Source organism: Clytia hemisphaerica, unplaced genomic scaffold, assembly GCF_902728285.1.
Source record: "Clytia hemisphaerica strain Z4C2 unplaced genomic scaffold, Clytia hemisphaerica genome assembly, whole genome shotgun sequence".
Classification (NCBI taxonomy): Eukaryota; Metazoa; Cnidaria; class Hydrozoa; order Leptothecata; family Clytiidae; genus Clytia; species Clytia hemisphaerica.
In genome coordinates, this window is record NW_027103761.1 from 426,830 (window position 1) to 449,503 (window position 22,674).

The following is a 22,674-nucleotide window of genomic DNA, read 5'->3' on the forward strand; positions in this document are numbered from 1 at the left end:
ACCAACACGAAAGAGACTCCCTTCGTTATGTTTGAACTTGATAATAGACTTTGGAAATCAAAGATTCCTATGCCTTATCTTGAAAGGTTTGAAAAAGATTTCTTATTAAGATTAATAAAAAAATGAATTACTTCATTTGACCTGGTGAATTTCCGAATCAAGCCAATGAGTTTCAATATTGGAGATTTAATATGTCGGATTAAATTCGTGAAAATTATATAAGAAATATTTTGATAATATTAAAAATATAGTCCGATAAAAAGTCATAAAAGTTATTATCCTTCCATCTTTATTGATTCTCTTGGGACTTTTCCGAAATCACGAATCCTGTACTTTTTATTAAGACGGGGGTGAGATTTTTTTATGGATGATTTGTTTCACAACATCCATCGAAAGACCATGTGGTGAAATACTCTCTTCAGATTGGTCTAAAACCTTCTCACAGAATAAACAACCTTTCTTGTCCAGACCTCTGATAATGACGTCATATGGATTTATATTTTCATCGATTTGGTTAGAGAAAGTTTGGTTTTGATGAAGCCAAGTAGCTAAATAAACATTTAAAAGTTCCTCACGTTTTCCATTTTGAAAAAGTTTGAAAAAACGCTCGAAGTGGTTCATGAAGCAGGACACGAACTGCTGAATGGTGATTGGCTGTCGTGTCTTTTGACCGTTATTCATATTCCATTCGTCAATTAAAGCGTTCAAACAAACAGTCGGTTTCTCGTTCGCAACGTTAAACCCAACACCTATCACAGCTCCGCTACCATTTTGTATGACGTCATGTAGCGTTCCGCCAATCTTGGTCGAGCAATCAGGCGCGAAAATGTCATTGGGCCACTTAATTCTTAGTTGAATAACACCTTCAGTCAAATCCTGGACGGCACGAACTATACTAGAAGCAGTTAAGTAGCCCAAAAAAGCTGGATATTGCCCAAGAGGGGAATCCAAATCATATTCCAGGTTAAAAGTAAACATAGCGCATCCGAGAGGCGATTCCCATTTTGTGTTGCTCCTACCGCGTCCGCTTGTTTGTCTCTCAGCAATTGCCAACATTCTAGTGGAGACAATGGGTCGGAGTAAATGCACTAAGTCCATAGTTGATGTAATGTTTTTCATATAGATCAAAACGTGTCCCAATTCGAGCGTTTTTAATTGATCGAAATAGTCACTCGCAAAGTCGTTTCTCGTCTTCGTTCTGTATAAAACAACAATATTTTCTTCTTCCTTCGAGATATCTTCCTTTCCATCATCACTTATGAATAACAAAGTAAATTTATCACCATACAATCTGTTCTTTTGAAGATGTCGAGCAATGTCATTATGAAATTGTGTTGAGGTTATTTCGCTTTCACAGTGAATGTATCCATCCATTTTTACATTAATACTTCTGAAAGGTAAGTGGAGATAAAATATTTAATTAGAAGACGTTTGAGTTTTATACATGAAGAACCTAGCTTTGAACAGTTTAAAGCAGAAATATTTCATATTTAAATAAAAGTCTAACCTAGTTAACTAACCCGTATTCACAAGGTTATAAGACACACGGCTTAGGCAATATAGCGTTTTCGGAGCTTTAAAGATTTTTTATATTCACGGATACTAAGTTTGCCTTGGAATACTGAACTAGTTATTCAGTCACAACTTACCACCAGATTTATCCTAGGCTGCAATTAAAAAATTGTTGGTTTGCCGTCACCCGAACGACCCTACCTCGAAACCTGCCGACCCAAAAAAATTTATTGCCATTTTAAAGAAGATTTTTTTTCCTTTAAAAACTTCAAACAATAAAAAATCAAAACTCGTATCTTGTTTGTCTCAAGCATAAGAATTGTAAATTCCCTGCTAGCACTTCTGTTTTTTATTCAAAATTACCTAAATATAAACAAACTGTTAACCCTTCCATGAACGAAAATTTCATAAATCGCCAAAATAAAAAAAAGTTCCGACCGACCGACCCACCTCCAAAATCTAGGGTCGGGTGACGGCAAACCAACAATTTTTTAAGCCCAGCCCTAGTGACTGAATCAACCAGCTTAGATTTCTAAGCTAATAAAAGTCGTCGCAATTCCAGGCAAATGCAGAGCTTTTCCTTCTTTATAGAAAGGAAGGCCGTTTCTTATCCTAATCCACCGTTCTAGCAAAAGGAAAACAAAATTATTTGCTAATAGAATTGTCAGCAAACATCTAAAGATTAACTTGCAATAACATGTCAGAAAAAAATAAACAGAAATCGCTATTTTGAGACGTCATACAAAGAAATACGCTAAATTCTTAGAAATCAGAACTAATTAGCATTCTGGCAGTGTACCAAAAGATTCAAGAGAGGTTTTATTTTAACCCTATTAGCCCCAGGGGGGGGGGTAGAATCTACCACACTGGAGTTCTTTTGTGAATATCTCTGAGAAGAATTTTTCAAACGACTTGAAACTTTCTGACTTTTAACAAAATCTTATTAAGAGTACTTGTGCAAAATTTTAGGGTCATAGGTTGCTCAGATCCGGTTTTATGGCTTTATTGTGAAACATGACATAAAACCCAGCTAAAACCGCTTAAAACTCAAAATTTTAAAGTGCTGATAACTTTTGAACTATTTATTGAATCATTTTCAAATTTTGACACGTGATAGGCATTGACAATATAAATTTGAAAAATTGAAGAAAAAAAATTGAAAATGATGATGTCATCATTTATGACGTCATCAAATTTTGAAAATTTTACTCATCTTCAGCATAGATTTTAAGAAAAAGTCTTCGTTGAAATCTCAAAACCGGCAATTATGTTAAAGAACAACCTTTTATCTTTCTGAATCTTTAAACAGAATCTAAATATCTTTATTGGTTCGATTGTAATAGACAATTTAGTAAACCATATATTTGGGCTTTTTTCCGACAAGTGGAAATTTTGTGATGACGTCATCGGTTTTTGAATGACGTCATCAATTTTTTTTTTCTTCCTGGAAATTTGTTTCATGATGGAGAACATCTGTACCAAATTTCATGACCATAGCTCTTCTAGATCAAAAATAATCGAGGGTGGTAGATTCTACCCCTCCCCCCCCTGGGGATACCAAAGTCAAAAAAGCTTGGGGCTAATAGGGTTAAGAAACGTACATATGCTTCTTTTAACAGCTTAAAAATCTTGCTATAAAATCAAATTCATTAAATTATCATATTATTATCCAAACTTTACAAATTCATAAAATACACTCGCACACTCAATTGAAAAAAAAAACTATAAAAATCTGATAAAATTCTAAAGTATTACTTTCTAGTCCTTAGACAGTCGAACACAGAGAGTTAACATACATCAAGCCATACATTATCGACCATACCTTATCGGCCCTAAGTGACTAAATTTTGGCTTGGTGACTAAAATTAGGGTCGACTAAAGATTTGGGCCAAATTAAAAGTTTAAAATTAAGCTTTTCTTATTTTGCAGTATTTTACGCTTTCTCCTAATTTCCATCTGCTTGTTAATTTAGAAATGACCCAAATTTTTAGTCGGTCTTAATTATAAGTCGGCCCTTAGTGACTAAATTTTGACGTGGTGACTAAAATTAGGGCCAACTAATAATTAAGGCCTATTCAAATTAAGGCCGACTAAAATTAAGGCTGAGACTAAGTTTTGGCCGATAAGGTATGCCAAAACCAAAATCAAAATCCCATTCATTATTGCGAGAGAACCATTTTCAAGAAATGGGTATGCCATCTCAAATCCTCTGTCAGCTCTGGGTGAAATGAAGTGGCCACAATGTTGTCTTGTTGAACAGCAACAATAATCGGTTCCGTACTTTTCTCCTCTTTCATAATGGTACCGAGAACTTTAACCTGCTCTTTATTACAAGAAACAACAGCTGGTGCTCTTATGAAAACTCCGTGGAAGGAAGTACTGCCGTCGTCAGTTCCTTTGGTTAAGCCGTCTTCGGAAAGAGTGACGTCAGCTTCAAAACTGTTGATTTGGCGACCGAAGAAATTTCGTGAGACGGTTACATCGAGTCCACCAATCTTTAGTTAAAAGTCAAATAGCCAGAAAATTAAAAGGCTTCTCAGTAGACAAAGACTACATTAAAAAGTTGGTTGTTAAGCTAGTAAATTCATGATATATGGGTAAAGGCCACATTTTTGGTACACCTGTCCCTTCCGTTACGCTTTTGACTTTTACTGCTCATATCTTGAAAACTAGCATTAAACTTGCAAAACTTCCAATTGATTATTGATCTGGGGTAGAAAGTGCCCTTACAATCAGAGTTTGGCCAGCAATAGGACAGTCTTTCCTCTTACAGACCCTGCAGAAGTCTAAATTTCACATTTTTCTACGAAAATGCAAAAAAAATAAGATTCAAAATTGTTTTTTCTTCAACTGGGACAAAATATTCACTTTCAATTTTTTTTCAGTCCACCTAATATTGATAGGAGCGAGTTTTCACAATATTTTGAGTAAATACTTTTTTCACTGTTGCTCAGGTTTTGCATTTTTCTAAAAAGCATGTTTTGCGACTCTGATCTTGTCCCTTCCGTTACGCAAATTCATTTTCAAGAAAATCTTTGTCAAATACACTCATTTTGTTTTATAAGCATAACGTTTATAAGCATACTGAAGCTCAAATTTCCAGAAAAATTAAGCATATGCTAAGCATACCTTGAGGCTCAACCAAAGAAATTTTTAGAATCATAATTTCCAAAACTTCAGAAAATAACAGAAGAAAGAATCATATATCATATATCATATGGTAAACATTCGAAAGCAATAGAATGTCTTCATATCTCTTAAGATTAAAGAGAGGGGAAAATGTACAAAAAAACTTACCCCCCCCCTTCATAATTTTTTTACCAAGCATAGGGTTAAGCATAGTCGAGGCTCAAAATTGAGCTTTACTTAAGCATAGTGAGCTTCAGCCGAAATTTACCGTATGCTTATAAAACAAAATGAGTGTAGCTATAGTTTATGTTAAATTCTCACAAGTTACCATTGGGATTACTCCAAATTCAATTTCCAAACCATTATCCTCTATTTTTGACATGTTTTTTCATTGACAGTCCTTCCCATTGGAAATGTGCCTTGGTTTTGTCCCTTCCGTTACGCAAACATTAAATTGAACAGCATCTCAAATCTTCGACTTAAAAACTTTTCCTTGTGGTTGACTACTACCCTCATTAGACTTCTTACTTGCAGGTACATTTAAACTTAATATTAACGATGTGGTGGGAGTTATCTCCTTGGAAAATTTGATGTCCCTTCCGTTATGGATGTCCCTTCCGTTACGCCTTTTTTAAAAGGGAGTGTTACAGGGACTTGGATGTTCATTATAGTGTTTCTTTCTTCAAAGCCAAGATATCTGAAGTTATTGCATTGTTGAAAGACCTATTGTAGACTGTTCTCACATTTGCTACACTACAATGACTTCTTTTTATCTCTTAACCCTTAGGCTCCATAGGACGCGTTTTCGCGTCCTGAAACAGCCAAACTACCAAGTCCTAAAGCTGGGGTCCCATCTCCCTAGGACTATATTTAAAGGGAAAGAAACCAAATGTTTTTGAAAGAGTATAAAATTACCTTTCCAATGGTACCAAAACGAGTGTCTGAATCAAAAGCTAAAGCTTTTACGCCATTTTAAAATTTCAAATTTCAAAAAAAATTGAAATTTTTCAAAATTTTCAAAACTACTCAAAGGGTTAACCAAAAAATTTTTGATTTTTTTTGAAGACTCCAAACTGCTCAAATACCTGAAAATGACAATTAGGAGTTATTCGGAGTTGTTTTGACCATAAAAAAATCTTTACCAGGGGTCTCATTAACCCTTAGGCTCCATAGGACGTGTTTTCGCGTCCTGAAACAGCCAAAATACCAAGTCCCAAAGCTTGGGTCTCAGCTCCCTAGGACTTGATTTAAAGGGGATTAAACCCAATGCTTTTTGAAAGAGTATAGAATTACCTTTCCAAAGGTTGGTACCAAAACGAGTGTCTGAATCAAAAGCTACAAGCTTTTACGCCATTTTGAAGTTTCAAATTTCAAAAAAAAATCATTGAAATTTTTCAACATTTTCAAAACTGCTGCGCGCTCAAAGGGTTAACCAAAAATTTTGATTTTTTTTGAAGACTCCAAAACTGCTCAATACCTGAAAATGACAATTAGGAGTTATTGGAGTTGTTTTGACCATAAAACAATTTTACCGGGGTCTCATACCGTAGGCTCATAGACGTGTTTCCGCGTCCTGAAACACCAAATCCAAGTAAAGCTGGGTCTCCGCCCTAGACTTAAAAGGGATGAAACCCATGCTTTTTTGAAAGAGTTAGATTACCTTTCCATGGTTGCCCAAAAATTTACAAAAACGCTGAGAATTGGAAGTTTATTGAAAATGATTCACATTTTCAAAAATCTGCGCGTCAAAGGGTTAACAAATTTTGCTTTTTTTGAAAGACCCCACACTGCTCAAACTGCGACAATGACAATTAGGAGTTATCGAAGTTGTTTTGACCATAACAATTTTACCGGGGTCTCATTAAACCTTAGGTACATAGGACGCGTTTTCGCGTCTTTTTTTGAATGCTCAATATAAATTTTAAGAAACTGAAACAAACTCACATTTCGGTTCAGGGGTCACCTACAGTGGGTCACCTAAATTTTAGGGAAACTTGGGATGAGGCTTGATGGGCCAAAAGAGCTATTTTCAATTTTGAAAATTTTTAGAATTTGTCCCTTCTTTACGATCATACCTAATATTTACAATTTTAGGCGCTTTGTAGTTTATAGTTAGTTCGGTTAGTTCATCATTTTAGGTTACCGATCTTTTGACTATTAAAATTAAACTATCATTTTGAAACAAGTTTTTCCTTAGAAATGGTTAATTAAAATTTGAAAGTTGTCCTTCCGTTACGCAAATTAGCTACCCCTCAACCAGAAATGTAATTCAGAAAAACGATTAGATTGGTTAGAATACTTTGTAGAAACATTTTAAGAGTAAGTTAGTCTTATAAGTGTCTCTTTTTTGTAGAAATAACAGTTTTTATTTTGTTTAAAATGAGAAACCTCACCACACCTCTAGGGTCCTACAGTCTGCAAAAAGGAATATAGAGGAGCCATACGTGATTCATCATAGAGTATACACCAAATAAATAGGTTTAGCAATTTGGGAGAATTTTTAGGTACGGACGGGACAGGTGTACAAAAATTGGCCTTACCATATTCATATTGCAATGTCTTCTAACTTACATACGGACCAAAAGCTGATTGGTTGAAAGTGACGTTAGACTGATTTTACCACTAACAACCAAACAGCTGTATGAATTATATCTTGTTACAACCAACTTTAATGTATCTTTCAACTTAAATTTCAATTAAGAATAAACAAAATCATCGTTTATTTTTCGTATAAATTATTGAAACGAAACTCCTTTCGACTTTACATCGATTCAATACTTAAATGTTAAGATTTTAAAAGACAAAAAATAAACAATAAAAAAGAGACAAAATTTAACATACATGGTATTGTCCTCCTTGCTTTTGATTTTCAAGATCGTTTGCCAGCATGATCAACCCACTGCATGTACCCCAAACAAAAGGGCGTTTGTCTGACAGATCACCACGAATGAACTCCTTTAACTTGTCACCGAAATGATCACGACTCAATATACGACCAGCTGTTGTACTTTCACCTGTAGTTTGAAAATCGGAACTTCATTATGTCTACTTTCCGAAGTTTTGGAGTGAAAGTCAACTTCCTTGATTTGACAAAATTGCTAGGAAAGACAGGGATTTTTCTAGGCCTTTTTTATGTCTCTATGTCGGCCAAAATACTCAATCTAAGATTGAGTATTTGAAACTCAATCCAAAATATATAAGATATTTTTCTAGCAAAATTAAACTTTGTTTGTTGTTTATGAGCAACAATAACTACTTATTATCTACATATTCAAAATATTTTTGCGAGCTTCGCCCTCTGAACACCAACCAAACCCCCAGCTTCATCAATATACAGCTTTGCTGAGATAATTCCCTTTCAGGCATATTAGAAACTCAATCTAAGTTTACAAAAATAGCTTAAAAAAATCCCTGAAAGGGTCTTTAAAAATCTATTGACATTGATAATAAGAAACAATGGTATTGAAGAAATCGTTTAGAAAACAATCCTCCATGATTACCGATTCAAGGTACATTATAAAAAAGAACCAAACGCCAGGCAAGACGATACCAGCATGTCTTGTGATGTCATCAGCTTTCTCATTCCACATATCAACTTTTTATCTTGTAGATCAAGCCAACCATGATTTCTTGAATGCAATAATGTGCTCACTGAACGCGCCTTGCACTGCTAAAACTCCTATTTTCGGCATTTCCTTTGTATATTTTTAGAACGTCTGACTGAAATTAACAACAATATTCAGAAATAAATTATAAAATTCATGTTCCGAATCGTCAGCTTAGAATAGAGAGCTGCTCCATATTTTCCAATAACACCAAACAATAACTAGAAATTTAGAGCTGTTCCTTAACGCCAGCTACTTGTCTTTGAGAGTGTTTAATTTCATTCAGCTTGCAAACGAAACATGTTCCTTATATGTAACTTGATCTTTACTGGCAAATCGGAAAAGCTAATTTTGATAAGATGATGAAAATAATTTTCGTTAGATCTTTCTAAAAAGTGTGCTTTTCCTGAAAATTTGTCCTGCTGGAAAAATTGTCAGACCTCAAACTGTTTAATTTTATTGCCGTTCCTGTTCTCCTTTTGCCATGGTAAGAGACCAAACCATGTCAAACAACGTCTGGAAGCTCTGTCTTTCTACCCTTAACACTTTTAAAAGTTTGTTCCACAAAAAAAGGGTTATTCAATGTAAATTGTGTTGGAGTTCCAAGGTTAAGATAAAATATTTTGTTCATTTTATATAAAAATATTGTGGCACAAGCAAAAATTTTTCAGCTTCATGAGCTTTAATTGGAGTAAAGCCAACCATTTAAGATGAAGTATTCAGCCCCCACGTCAAATGATGATATTTCAGCTCCCCCAAGTACATTAGGTCCCCCAAATATTTGAAACATCTTTAGCCCCAACTTTTTTGGACTTTTTGGAGGGTGTTACCCCCTCCCAATAGCAGGCGGGCTGCGCTATGGCTATAAGACTTTGTGGGGGCTATAAGATTTTGTGGGGACTTGATTTCACGGATGGCTTCATTTGGTGACAATATATTTTTAAACTTTGTGCCTTTTAATGTCAAATCATGCATGTTGGTTATTGAAATACACATTATTAATGCCTCTTTGATGAAACATTCAAAAAGTTTTTATTCAACATTTTCTGAGTTTTGTTTAGAGAAATTTTTTGCGGAAAGCCAATTTCCCTAGCTAATTTTGGGGACACCCAAATGCAACGCTTGGGAATCTGTGTGTTTTTTTGTTAAAAATAAGCTCTCACATGTTTTACACCCCTTGAAAGCTGCCAAAGGCTCTAGGCTGGACTTACCTCTTTTCTCTTTTCTCTTTTCTATTCAATCTATTCCAGCATAACTTCCATAAGTCGGTTGGTCTATCAACATCCCCTTCTAATTTTACACCTTTCTTAGAGACGGAATAATAGAAGGTGGAATAGATAGACAAATATTTATTCCTCTCTGATCTAAATTTCAATGTGCTTTCAACCTTCCTTATCCTTCTCTAAAGAGGGTGTCAAATTTAGCAAATTACGGGAGTGAAGATACACATTGACAGAAGTATCACCCATCGAGATTTATATTATAATCTGTATAAAAACGCAAGTGGTCTTCTTCTCAGTCGCTTCTGTAATTCCTCCATTGGAAAGTCTTTTTTCATTTCAACCCATGGCCATTCCATTTTATCCCATACGATGGGGGTGGATAACATTTCCGGGGTCAGAGACGAATTTCAGGGGGTATTGGAGTATTTTTTCATTTTTCCAGGGGTAACGTTATTCTAAAATCACCAGGGGTTTAAAAGTTTGTCCACCCTTATTTGTAAGGTTATATGTAAAGAATTTTCCAAGGGGTCGTTTGCAAATTTGTCGTTTTCCAGGGTATCCCCTATTTCTAAGAATTCTTATTTGCTTAAAAAAAGGTTTGTCCATCCCTAGAAATTTAATGGAACAGCCCAATGAGATTGCTTTGTATGTATGGCCCTAATTTGGTGCTAATGGGCTTTTCGGCGCCTTGGAAACGAGTAGTCATTAACTATTTGTAATGGTTCATTCTATCTAAGGGTTGAATTATTTCTTATCTTAGTCTCAAACGAAGCCAAATTTGGATGCGAGCATTATTTTTTCAATCAAAGAATCCTTTCTGATTGGATGAGAGAGCTTTTCTTTGATTGGATACTTCTTTTTAAAGAATTGTAATACAGCATTTTTGATTGGACAAAAAAAAAATGATATTGCTGTGATTGAATAATAAAATTTTGGACTTTCACGAGCATTTGGTTTGAACAAAATAAAATCTAGATTTTCCAGGGGTGAATTTTTTCTCATCTATTTCTTCAATCCGGGTATATACCACAGGAAAACTCATGAACCTGCCACGACTGCCAACTTGAGATATATTCATAGTGGAGATAACCATTCGAAGCCAATCCTAAATCATCGCCGGTTTTTCCGATTTTCTGATATCAAAAATCGGGAAATTTTTCCAAAAAATGTAATTGGGCAACTTTTTTCCAAAATCAGGAAAATCCAGAATCAAGGAGACATTTTTGAAAAATCAGGAAAATTAATATATGTAAAGAATTTTTCCAAGGGGTCGTTTGCAAATCTTGTCGTTTTCCAGGGTATATCCACATATTTCTAAGAATTCTTATTTGCCTTTTCCAGGGGTGAATTTTTAGTCTTTCATCTATTTCTTCAATCCGGGTATATACCACAGGAAAACTCATGAAACCTGCCACAGACCTGCCAACTTGAGATATATTCATAGTGAGATAACAATTTCGAAGCCAAATCCTAAATCATCGCCGGATTTTTCCGATTTTTCTGATATCGAAAATCGGGAATTTTTTCCAAAAATTGTAAATTGGGCAAACTTTTTTTCCAAAATCGGAAAATCCAGAAATCAAGGAGACATTTTTGAAAAATCAGGAAAGTTTTTTCTTGACAGGCTAGCTCTAAACTCTAAAAGAGCATCTAATAACATGAAAGCCAGAATATGAGTCTTCAATGGGAATCAAAACTATAAAGTGCACTTACAAACATCAATTTGTCAGATCTAACAAAATTAATAACCGCACTGTCATCATTGACAATAAAACAAACGATTTTCTGTCAAGAGCCTTGTTGCTTGCAAACATTCCAACAACTTCCATCGAAATGATCTACCACAGCTCAGTCTACCATTTTAGCGTGGCAAGAACGCTTGCAGAACGCTCGTAAAACGCCTGCAAGCTCCTGCGCGGGTGAAAAACTTCAATCTGTCAATCATTTTCTCAAGCAAGAGTAGCGAAGCGATTCTAGCTTTACGATAGTGCCGCGGATCATCAATGGATAGTATTCAATTATCATTATCCCTTTATTTTCATTCCTAGAACTTTTGCAAAAAAAGGAAAAATAGAAAAGTTGTATTTTTTACTGCTCTATTCACATACTGAATTTGAAAGATCTTCTATGTGGCGTTTTTTTGCAAACTTCAAAAAACTGATTTTTGTTAGCTTAAGTGCTTGCGTGCAGTATAGGGTACAAAAGTCCAAATATGTGTTTCCTGTAATTTTTGTATGAAGAGTTAGGTCTATACTGCTTGAAAGTCTGAAAGCTGGGGACACTTTTTCCAAAAAATTGGAAAAACAGGGAAATTTTTCTCAAATAATAAAAAATGCGTGAGAAATCAAACTTTTCAAAATGTGTGTGAGACAGTTTGGAAATGCGCGAGTCTCATGTCCAATGCGTGAGAGTTTGCACCTCTGCTGCCAATTTAATTTGAGTTTGGCAAATCCCCAAGATTGGTGAACAATCATTTTTTCCCACTTCTCTTTCTTTGTATTGAAAGGGAAACATACAATATTTCCCAAACTGACGAAGATTACTTTGTCACTTTCCTAGCCGAAAAGGACGAGGACTTGATTAGTTGTAAAATAAGCTCTGGAAAGTTAGGCAGTTCGTGACTAAACACAAGACACCCTTTCCAATCATGTGCCATGCCGGTTATCCCAAAAAAATTAGTGTAAATTTCCTACATTGTCCTACATTCCAGACCCGGGCCGCACTCGATAGGATCAATCATCGGACAGCTCGATGACGGATCGATATGTGATAGATGGATTACTTAACGATCCGGATAGGAGATCGATAGAGGATCATCGATACTCAAGATTTTTTAAGCTTATGATTAGTTGTCGATTATTTATCGATCTATCATCCATCTTTTATCGATCGCTGTATGATCGATACATGATAGATGCATAATCGATTTATAATCGGTGCCTACTCGATTAATGATTGATGACGAATTGATTAATGATCGATGACGAATTGATTAACGATCGACGACGAATCGATTAACGATCGATGACGAATCGATATACTCGATTGAAATACTAGCTCGATGATAATTGATCAACGAAGGATCGATACTCAAGACTTTTTAATGGCTGAATCTTCCATCAATCTCCTATCCGGATCGTTAAGTAATCATCGATCACATATCGATCCGTCATCGAGCCGTTCCGATGATCGATCCGTCATAGAGCGGCGGGGTATCATCTGACTCTGGTACATAAAAATTAGCTAACAAAATGTCAAAGAGATATAGGATAGAACTTTTTTCAAAGAGGACGTCCTGTTGAATAATTATGTAGTCCAGCCATAAGAACAATGATAGAGCCATGCATAATTACTGTATCATGTATATTGTAATAATTATGCATGGTTTTATCATTGTTTTTCTGCTGGACTACATAATTATTCAACAGGGTGGCCTCTTTGAAAAAAGGTCTATAAGCCAGATTAATGAGAATAGATAAGACTGTATACAGATAAATTCTTACTGTAGCTTACCATGAAGAGTTGCTGTATAAGTATAAGCAGCTTTAGCATATAGTGTATTGTCAGAGTCGTGTGAAGTGTTGAAATGATGGATTTGAAAAAAATTATGCAATTTGGCTACCATCTTTTTTGTTTACATGCGATAATAGTGTGCCCGGACCAAGGAGTAACCGGATAAATTTAAATACACCGTTCTCAAAATAGGAATCGGCGCGAAGACCGTAATGCGCATGCTCAGCTGAGACTATTTTCTTTCTATTCGTAAAGAAATCATTTAATGTCTCAAAAAGAAACATAATCACCATGGAAATTTTTTGATTTGAATATACGATTATACGTACGACGCAAGCGCGATGTCCGGTGCGTCACGTACTCTCGGGTAATAAGTTTATCTGATATTCCGATGGCGGATTGGCGGCCGCCCACGCTAAAGCTCTAAAGGGAGTGGGCAAATTTCCCATCGGAGAGGAATGATAGTCGGCCTTGATGTGCCGCTTCCTCAGTTCGTGTTCAACAGCCCTTGTGCGTAAACCTATTTATAAATATTTCGGTTGGACCCGCCAATCCCCGAAAGCGAGGGCTGGGTCACCAGACTTCCCGCTGCAAAATTCTTGACGCGGTCTCGCAAAATTCCGTAATGTAAACTTTCCAGATGTTAAAAATTTTCCCGATCTTCAGAGCTTTAGCGTGTCTGATGAAAATTTCAACATCTGGGTGCCAGATAAGTTATAAGCGTCTCCCTGTTAATAATTTTTCCACTCAGTACATATTTATTCGAGCCTCTTCGTTTACTAATTTTTGAGAATTTCCCACCCACCCCGCTTATTCCAAACCCCCCAGCTATTAAGTACCTGAGGAGTAATTTATGAAAAGGTCTATCCTGCCTCTCAGGGAGAAGGGAGAAAAGATTGCACCTTTTTTCTTTCCAAATATAGAATTTTCTTCATTTAGCCCCTATACCTAAATTATCATCAAGATTCCCAGGGCCGTTAGAAGTGTTTGAAAATTCTCAACAAAAGAACATGCGACAAGCTCTTAATAGAATTTCTTGCTCTAAGGCCGCCCGGTGCTGTAAGTTTTACTGGCGAGTAGTTACGTAAATACGAAGGGGCTAAATTGTTAATAATTCATAATTCCATAGAAAAATGTCATTCTTCTAGCAAAGCGCCCTGCCAGCAAGACTTTCAAGACCAAGTTCTGAATATACTTTTTCAAAATTTAGAAATATTAGTCGGAGTTTTTGGCAATTTGACGATGATTTTGCCTCTGTTATCTTTATGATATCATCAAAATTTATTGTTTCATTTTACATTTTTAACGAGGCGGCAACGAACTCTCATTTAGTAATTTGTCCCAAAAAGTAAGGAAAAGTCCTCTCATAAAATATATTTCTATAGAAGAATTTTCAATTAATTCTTTAGCAAACAAAAATCCAGGGCAGCGAAGCAAAACGACCGACGGTATGCGGCTGAGACTTTCAAACCAAAGAAATTTTGTAATTATTTTTCTTTTAAACCTTTTTCAACATTCTGCCATATGTTATAGTCTTTGCTCAAGTTTTCATAAAGTTTTATTATGAGTGAAAATTCTACCTTAAATCACTTTCATTTTTAGTTTCTTGTTTTCATGGTCAAAAAGACTTTATAAATTTTTAGGAAATAATGGCTTCTGATATAGAAATAAATAAATTGAAATGTAGCTGATGTGTAAAATTGAATAAGATTGGAACTTTTTTCTTGATGCTACATAAGAAAACAGTCACTTCTGGATCTGTCGCTGTTCAGGCTGTTAACAAGACAACGGTGGTCAGTAGTGGTGGGACGTGGTATGATTTTCAAACTCAACACATAATTATTTCAAGTAAACTGATTCTGGAATTTGGTAATGGACACTAATATGGAAAGGTATTGTAAGGTATATATGTAAAGAATTTTTCCAAGGGGTCGTTTGCAATTTTGTCGTTTTCCAGGGTATATCCACATATTTCTAAGAATTTTATTTGCCTTAAAAAAAGGTTTGTCCACCCCCTAGAAATTTAATGGAACAACCCAATGAGATTGCTTTGTATGTATGGCCCTAAGTTTTGGTGCTAATGGCTTTTCGGCGCCTTGGATAACGAGTAGTCATTATAACTTTATTTGTTTCAATGGTTCATTCTATCTAAGGGTTGAATTATTTCTTATCTTTAGTTCTCAACGAAAGCGCAAATTTGATGCGAGCATTATTTTTTTCAATCAAAGAATCCTTTCTGATTGGATGAGAGAGCTTTGCCTTCATTTGATTGGATACTTCTTTTTAAAGAATTGTATATACAGCAATTTTTTGATTGGACAAAAAAAAAATGATATTGCTGTGATTGAATAATAAAATATTTTGGACTTTCACGAGCATTTGGTTTGAACGAAATAAAACAATCTAGATTTTCCAGGGGTGAATTTTTAGTCTTTCATCTATTTCTTCAATCCGGGTATATACCACAGGAAAACTCATGAAACCTGCCACAGACCTGCCAACTTGAGATATATTCATAGTGAGATAACAATTTCGAAGCCAAATCCTAAATCATCGCCGGATTTTTCCGATTTTCTGATATCGAAAATCGGGAAATTTTTTCCAAAAAATTGTAAATTGGGCAAAACTTTTTTCCAAAAATCAGGAAAATCCAGAAATCAAGGAGACATTTTTGAAAAATCAGGAAAATTTTTTCTTGACAGGCTAGCTCTAAAGCTCTAAAAGAGCATCTAATAACATGAAAGCCAGAATATGATTCTTCAATGGGAATCAAAACTATAAAGTGCACTTACAAACATCAATTTGTCAGATCTAACAAAATTAATAACCGCACTGTCATCATTGACAATAAAACAAACGATTTTCTGTCAAGAGCCTTGTTGCTTGCAAACATTCCAACAACTTCCATCGAAATGATCTACCACAGCTCAGTCTACCATTTTTAGCGTGGCCAAGAACGCTTGCAGAACGCTCGTAAAACGCCTGCAAGCTCCTGCGCGGGTGAAAAACTTCAATCTGTCAATCATTTTCTCAAGCAAAGAGTAGCGAAGCGATTCTAGCTTTACGATAGTGCCGCGGATCATCAATGGATAGTATTCAATTATCATTATCCCTTTATTTTCATTCCTAGAACTTTTGCAAAAAAAGGAAAAATAGAAAAGTTGTATTTTTTACTGCTCTATTCACATACTGAATTTGAAAGATCTTCTATGTGGCGTTTTTTTGCAAACTTCAAAAAACTGATTTTGTTAGCTTAAGTGCTTGCGTGCAGTATAGGGTACAAAGTCCAAATATGTGTTTCCTGTAATTTTTGTATGAAGAGTTAGGTCTATACTGCTTGAAAGTCTGAAAGCTGGGGACACTTTTTCCAAAAAATTGGAAAAACAGGGAAATTTTTCTCAAATAATAAAAAATGCGTGAGAAATCAAACTTTTCAAAATGTGTGTGAGACAGTTTGGAAATGCGCGAGTCTCATGTCCAATGCGTGAGAGTTTGCACCTCTGCTGCCAATTTAAATTTGAGTTTGGCAAATCCCCAAGATTGGTGAACAATCATTTTTTCCCACTTCTCTTTCTTTGTATTGAAATGGAAACATACAATATTTCCCAAACTGACGAAGATTACTTTGTCACTTTCCTAGCCGAAAAGGACGAGGACTTTGATTAGTTGTAAATAAGCTCTGGAAAGTTAGGCAGTTTCGTGACTAAACACAAGACACCCTTTCCAATCATGTGCCATGCCGGTTATCCCAAAAAAATTAGTGGTAAATTTCCTACATTGTCCTACATTCCAGACCCGGGCCGCACTCGATAGGATCAATCATCGGAACAGCTCGATGACGGATCGATATGTGATAGATGGATTACTTAACGATCCGGATAGGAGATCGATAGAGGATCATCGATACTCAAGATTTTTTTAAGCTTATGATTAGTTGTCGATTATTTATCGATCTATCATCCATCTTTTATCGATCGCTGTATGATCGATACATGATAGATGCATAATCGATTTATAATCGGTGCCTACTCGATTAATGATTGATGACGAATTGATTAATGATCGATGACGAATTGATTAACGATCGACGACGAATCGATTAACGATCGATGACGAATCGATATACTCGATTGAAATACTAGCTCGATGATAATTGATCAACGAAGGATCGATACTCAAGACTTTTTAATGGCTGAATCTTCCATCAATCTCCTATCCGGATCGTTAAGTAATCCATCGATCACATATCGATCCGTCATCGAGCCGTTCCGATGATCGATCCGTCATAGAGCGGCGGGGGTATCATCTGACTCTGGTACATAAAAATTAGCTAACAAAATGTCAAAAGAGATATAGGATAGACCTTTTTTCAAAGAGGACGTCCTGTTGAATAATTATGTAGTCCAGCCATAAGAACAATGATAGAGCCATGCATAATTACTGTATCATGTTATTTGTAATAATTATGCATGGTTTTATCATTGTTTTTCTGCTGGACTACATAATTATTCAACAGGGTGGCCTCTTTGAAAAAAGGTCTATAAGCCAGATTAATGAGAATAGATAAGACTGTATACAGATAAATTCTTACTGTAGCTTACCATGAAGAGTTGCTGTATAAGTATAAGCAGCTTTAGCATATAGTGTATTGTCAGAGTCGTGTGAAGTGTTGAAATGATGGATTTGAAAAAAATTATGCAATTTGGCTACCATCTTTTTTGTTTACATGCGATAATAGTGTGCCCGGACCAAGGAGTAACCGGATAAATTTAAATACACCGTTCTCAAAATAGGAATCGGCGCGAAGACCGTAATGCGCATGCTCAGCTGAGACTATTTTCTTTCTATTCGTAAAGAAATCATTTAATGTCTCAAAAAGAAACATAATCACCATGGAAATTTTTTGATTTGAATATACGATTATACGTACGACGCAAGCGCGATGTCCGGTGCGTCACGTACTCTCGGGTAATAAGTTTATCTGATATTCCGATGGCGGATTGGCGGCCGCCCACGCTAAAGCTCTAAAGGGAGTGGGCAAATTTCCCATCGGAGAGGAATGATAGTCGGCCTTTGATGTGCCGCTTCCTCAGTCGTGTTCAACAGCCCTTGTGCGTAAACCTATTTATAAATATTTCAGTTGGACCCGCCAATCCCCGAAAGCGAGGGCTGGGTCACCAGACTTCCCGCTGCAAAATTCTTGACGCGGTCTCGCAAAATTCCGTAATGTAAACTTTCCAGATGTTAAAAATTTTCCCGATCTTCAGAGCTTTAGCGTGTCGGATGAAAATTTCACCATCTGGGTGCCAGATAAGTTATAAGCGTCTCCCTGTTAATTAATTTTTCCACTCAGTACATATTTATTCGAGCCTCTTCGTTTACTAATTTTTGAGAATTTTCCCACCCACCCCGCTTATTCCAAACCCCCCAGCTATTAAGTACCTGAGGAGTAATTTATGAAAAGGTCTATCCTGCCTCTCAGGGAGAAGGGAGAAAAGATTGCACCTTTTTTCTTTCCAAATATAGAATTTTCTTCATTTAGCCCCTATACCTAAATTATCATCAAGATTCCCAGGGCCGTTAGAAGTGTTTGAAAATTCTCAACAAAAGAACATGCGACAAGCTCTTAATAGAATTTCTTGCTCTAAGGCCGCCCGGTGCTGTAAGTTTTACTGGCGAGTAGTTACGTAAATACGAAGGGGCTAAATTGTTAATAATTCATAATTCCATAGAAAAATGTCATTCTTCTAGCAAAGCGCCCTGCCAGCAAGACTTTCAAGACCAAGTTCTGAATATACTTTTTCAAAATTTAGAAATATTAGTCGGAGTTTTGGCAATTTGACGATGATTTTGCCTCTGTTATCTTTATGATATCATCAAAATTTATTGTTTCATTTTACATTTTTAACGAGGCGGCAACGAACTCTCATTTAGTAATTTGTCCCAAAAAGTAAGGAAAAGTCCTCTCATAAAATATATTTCTATAGAAGAATTTTCAATTAATTCTTTAGCAAACAAAAATCCAGGGCAGCGAAGCAAAACGACCGACGGTATGCGGCTGAGACTTTCAAACCAAAGAAATTTTGTAATTATTTTTCTTTATAAACCTTTTTCAACATTCTGCCATATGTTATAGTCTTTGCTCAAGTTTTCATAAAGTTTTATTATGAGTGAAAATTCTACCTTAAATCACTTTCATTTTTAGTTTCTTGTTTTCATGGTCAAAAAGACTTTATAAATTTTTAGGAAATAATGGCTTCTGATATAGAAATAAATAAATTGAAATGTAGCTGATGTGTAAAATTGAATAAGATTGGAACTTTTTTCTTGATGCTACATAAGAAAACAGTCACTTCTGGATCTGTCGCTGTTCAGGCTGTTAACAAGACAACGGTGGTCAGTAGTGGTGGGACGTGGTATGATTTTCAAACTCAACACATAATTATTTCAAGTAAACTGATTCTGGAATTTGGTAATGGACACTAATATGGAAAGGTATTGTAAGGTATATATGTAAAGAATTTTTCCAAGGGGTCGTTTGCAAATTTTGTCGTTTTCCAGGGTATATCCACATATTTCTAAGAATTCTTATTTGCCTTAAAAAAGGTTTGTCCACCCCCTAGAAATTTAATGGAACAACCCAATGAGATTGCTTTGTATGTATGGCCCTAAGTTTTGGTGCTAATGGCTTTTCGGCGCCTTGGATAACGAGTAGTCATTATAACTTTATTTGTTTCAATGGTTCATTCTATCTAAGGGTTGAATTATTTCTTATCTTTAGTTCTCAACGAAAGCGCAAATTTGATGCGAGCATTATTTTTTTCAATCAAAGAATCCTTTCTGATTGGATGAGAGAGCTTTGCCTTCATTTGATTGGATACTTCTTTTTAAAGAATTGTATATACAGCAATTTTTTGATTGGACAAAAAAAAAATGATATTGCTGTGATTGAATAATAAAATATTTTGGACTTTCACGAGCATTTGGTTTGAACGAAATAAAACAATCTAGATTTTCCAGGGGTGAATTTTTAGTCTTTCATCTATTTCTTCAATCCGGGTATATACCACAGGAAAACTCATGAAACCTGCCACAGACCTGCCAACTTGAGATATATTCATAGTGAGATAACAATTTCGAAGCCAAATCCTAAATCATCGCCGGATTTTTCCGATTTTCTGATATCGAAAATCGGGAAATTTTTTCCAAAAAATTGTAAATTGGGCAAACTTTTTTCCAAAAATCAGGAAAATCCAGAAATCAAGGAGACATTTTTGAAAAATCAGGAAAATTTTTTCTTGACAGGCTAGCTCTAAAGCTCTAAAAGAGCATCTAATAACATGAAAGCCAGAATATGATTCTTCAATGGGAATCAAAACTATAAAGTGCACTTACAAACATCAATTTGTCAGATCTAACAAAATTAATAACCGCACTGTCATCATTGACAATAAAACAAACGATTTTCTGTCAAGAGCCTTGTTGCTTGCAAACATTCCAACAACTTCCATCGAAATGATCTACCACAGCTCAGTCTACCATTTTTAGCGTGGCCAAGAACGCTTGCAGAACGCTCGTAAAACGCCTGCAAGCTCCTGCGCGGGTGAAAAACTTCAATCTGTCAATCATTTTCTCAAGCAAAGAGTAGCGAAGCGATTCTAGCTTTACGATAGTGCCGCGGATCATCAATGGATAGTATTCAATTATCATTATCCCTTTATTTTCATTCCTAGAACTTTTGCAAAAAAAGGAAAAATAGAAAAGTTGTATTTTTTACTGCTCTATTCACATACTGAATTTGAAAGATCTTCTATGTGGCGTTTTTTTGCAAACTTCAAAAAACTGATTTTTGTTAGCTTAAGTGCTTGCGTGCAGTATAGGGTACAAAGTCCAAATATGTGTTTCCTGTAATTTTTGTATGAAGAGTTAGGTCTATACTGCTTGAAAGTCTGAAAGCTGGGGACACTTTTTCCAAAAAATTGGAAAAACAGGGAAATTTTTCTCAAATAATAAAAAATGCGTGAGAAATCAAACTTTTCAAAATGTGTGTGAGACAGTTTGGAAATGCGCGAGTCTCATGTCCAATGCGTGAGAGTTTGCACCTCTGCTGCCAATTTAAATTTGAGTTTGGCAAATCCCCAAGATTGGTGAACAATCATTTTTTCCCACTTCTCTTTCTTTGTATTGAAATGGAAACATACAATATTTCCCAAACTGACGAAGATTACTTTGTCACTTTCCTAGCCGAAAAGGACGAGGACTTTGATTAGTTGTAAATAAGCTCTGGAAAGTTAGGCAGTTTCGTGACTAAACACAAGACACCCTTTCCAATCATGTGCCATGCCGGTTATCCCAAAAAAATTAGTGGTAAATTTCCTACATTGTCCTACATTCCAGACCCGGGCCGCACTCGATAGGATCAATCATCGGAACAGCTCGATGACGGATCGATATGTGATAGATGGATTACTTAACGATCCGGATAGGAGATCGATAGAGGATCATCGATACTCAAGATTTTTTTAAGCTTATGATTAGTTGTCGATTATTTATCGATCTATCATCCATCTTTTATCGATCGCTGTATGATCGATACATGATAGATGCATAATCGATTTATAATCGGTGCCTACTCGATTAATGATTGATGACGAATTGATTAATGATCGATGACGAATTGATTAACGATCGACGACGAATCGATTAACGATCGATGACGAATCGATATACTCGATTGAAATACTAGCTCGATGATAATTGATCAACGAAGGATCGATACTCAAGACTTTTTAATGGCTGAATCTTCCATCAATCTCCTATCCGGATCGTTAAGTAATCCATCGATCACATATCGATCCGTCATCGAGCCGTTCCGATGATCGATCCGTCATAGAGCGGCGGGGGTATCATCTGACTCTGGTACATAAAAATTAGCTAACAAAATGTCAAAAGAGATATAGGATAGACCTTTTTTCAAAGAGGACGTCCTGTTGAATAATTATGTAGTCCAGCCATAAGAACAATGATAGAGCCATGCATAATTACTGTATCATGTATATTGTAATAATTATGCATGGTTTTATCATTGTTTTTCTGCTGGACTACATAATTATTCAACAGGGTGGCCTCTTTGAAAAAAGGTCTATAAGCCCAAAGACTTATAACCAAAACAAGACGTCTAAGCGCATAATTATGCAAAATTATCTCATTGTTCGAACAATAAAAATAAATTTCCTTTGATCCGCACGTTAGTTGCCGACAAGATTTTAAAAAATGGCCGCCAAAACTCGAAGGCCACCAAATTTGGAACTACTTGTCCATGTAATTTTGCTAATTATGGTCTAATTATCATGAAATATGTCAACAAATTGGATTGGTTTGATTTTAGAATAATTATTCTTTGCATTTCTGCTTTTTGAACCTTGAACTTTGGCCAGAAGGAAGGAATTTCGCAAAAACAAAATGGCTGACTGGTTTCTGTGTATTTGCTATAATGACCCAAAGAATGGCTTTGAAATACTATGTTAGAGAATTTTTTGATGATTAAAAATAATTTTCTAGCATTGTAATATGACCAAACTTTAAGTCCATACCATTCTTTTTTGTGGCCTGGCTCTTTTCAGACTGGCCTGGCTCAATGTTTTTGTGCTATTTTTTGTGAACTGTCAGACTGTGTTTTGTTGGAAATTAAT

General features: G+C 35.6%; 2 protein-coding genes across 3 annotated transcripts; both read right to left on the reverse strand.

Moving 5' to 3' along the window:
- Positions 1 to 256: 256 nt before the first annotated feature.
- LOC136805629 (biotin--protein ligase-like) lies at positions 257 to 13,061 on the reverse strand. Of its 2 annotated transcripts, none has more exons than XM_067062204.1 (2): positions 12,983 to 13,052; positions 257 to 1,390 (listed from the first exon to the last, which is right to left on the reverse strand). In XM_067062204.1, exon 2 carries the CDS (start codon positions 1,372 to 1,374, stop codon positions 340 to 342), a length of 1,035 nt encoding a protein of 344 aa, XP_066918305.1. In that variant the 5' UTR covers positions 1,375 to 1,390; positions 12,983 to 13,052; the 3' UTR covers positions 257 to 339. The 2 variants fall into 2 exon arrangements, 1 of the variants encoding a protein (XP_066918305.1); XR_010846429.1 differs by lacking the exon at positions 257 to 1,390 and adding an exon at positions 8,276 to 8,361 and having other exon boundaries at positions 12,983 to 13,061.
- Positions 3,603 to 8,231, reverse strand: LOC136805645 (probable pyridoxal 5'-phosphate synthase subunit pdx2). Its single transcript, XM_067062221.1, has 3 exons — positions 8,192 to 8,231; positions 7,483 to 7,655; positions 3,603 to 4,007 (listed from the first exon to the last, which is right to left on the reverse strand). Exons 1-3 carry the CDS (start codon positions 8,229 to 8,231, stop codon positions 3,672 to 3,674), a joined length of 549 nt encoding a protein of 182 aa, XP_066918322.1. The 3' UTR covers positions 3,603 to 3,671.
- Positions 13,062 to 22,674: the final 9,613 nt, after the last annotated feature.

Coding starts and splice junctions, on each gene's coding strand:
- LOC136805629 (XM_067062204.1), bottom strand. CDS start 1,374: ATGGATGGATACATTCACTGTGAAAGCGAAATAACCTCAACACAATTT.
- LOC136805645 (XM_067062221.1), bottom strand. CDS start 8,231: ATGTGGAATGAGAAAGCTGATGACATCACAAGACATGCTG. Junction 7,656..8,191: donor TGACATCACAAGACATGCTG/GTATCGTCTTGC, acceptor TTCAAACTACAG/GTGAAAGTACAACAGCTGGT. Junction 4,008..7,482: donor AGCAAGGAGGACAATACCAT/GTATGTTAAATT, acceptor TTTTAACTAAAG/ATTGGTGGACTCGATGTAAC.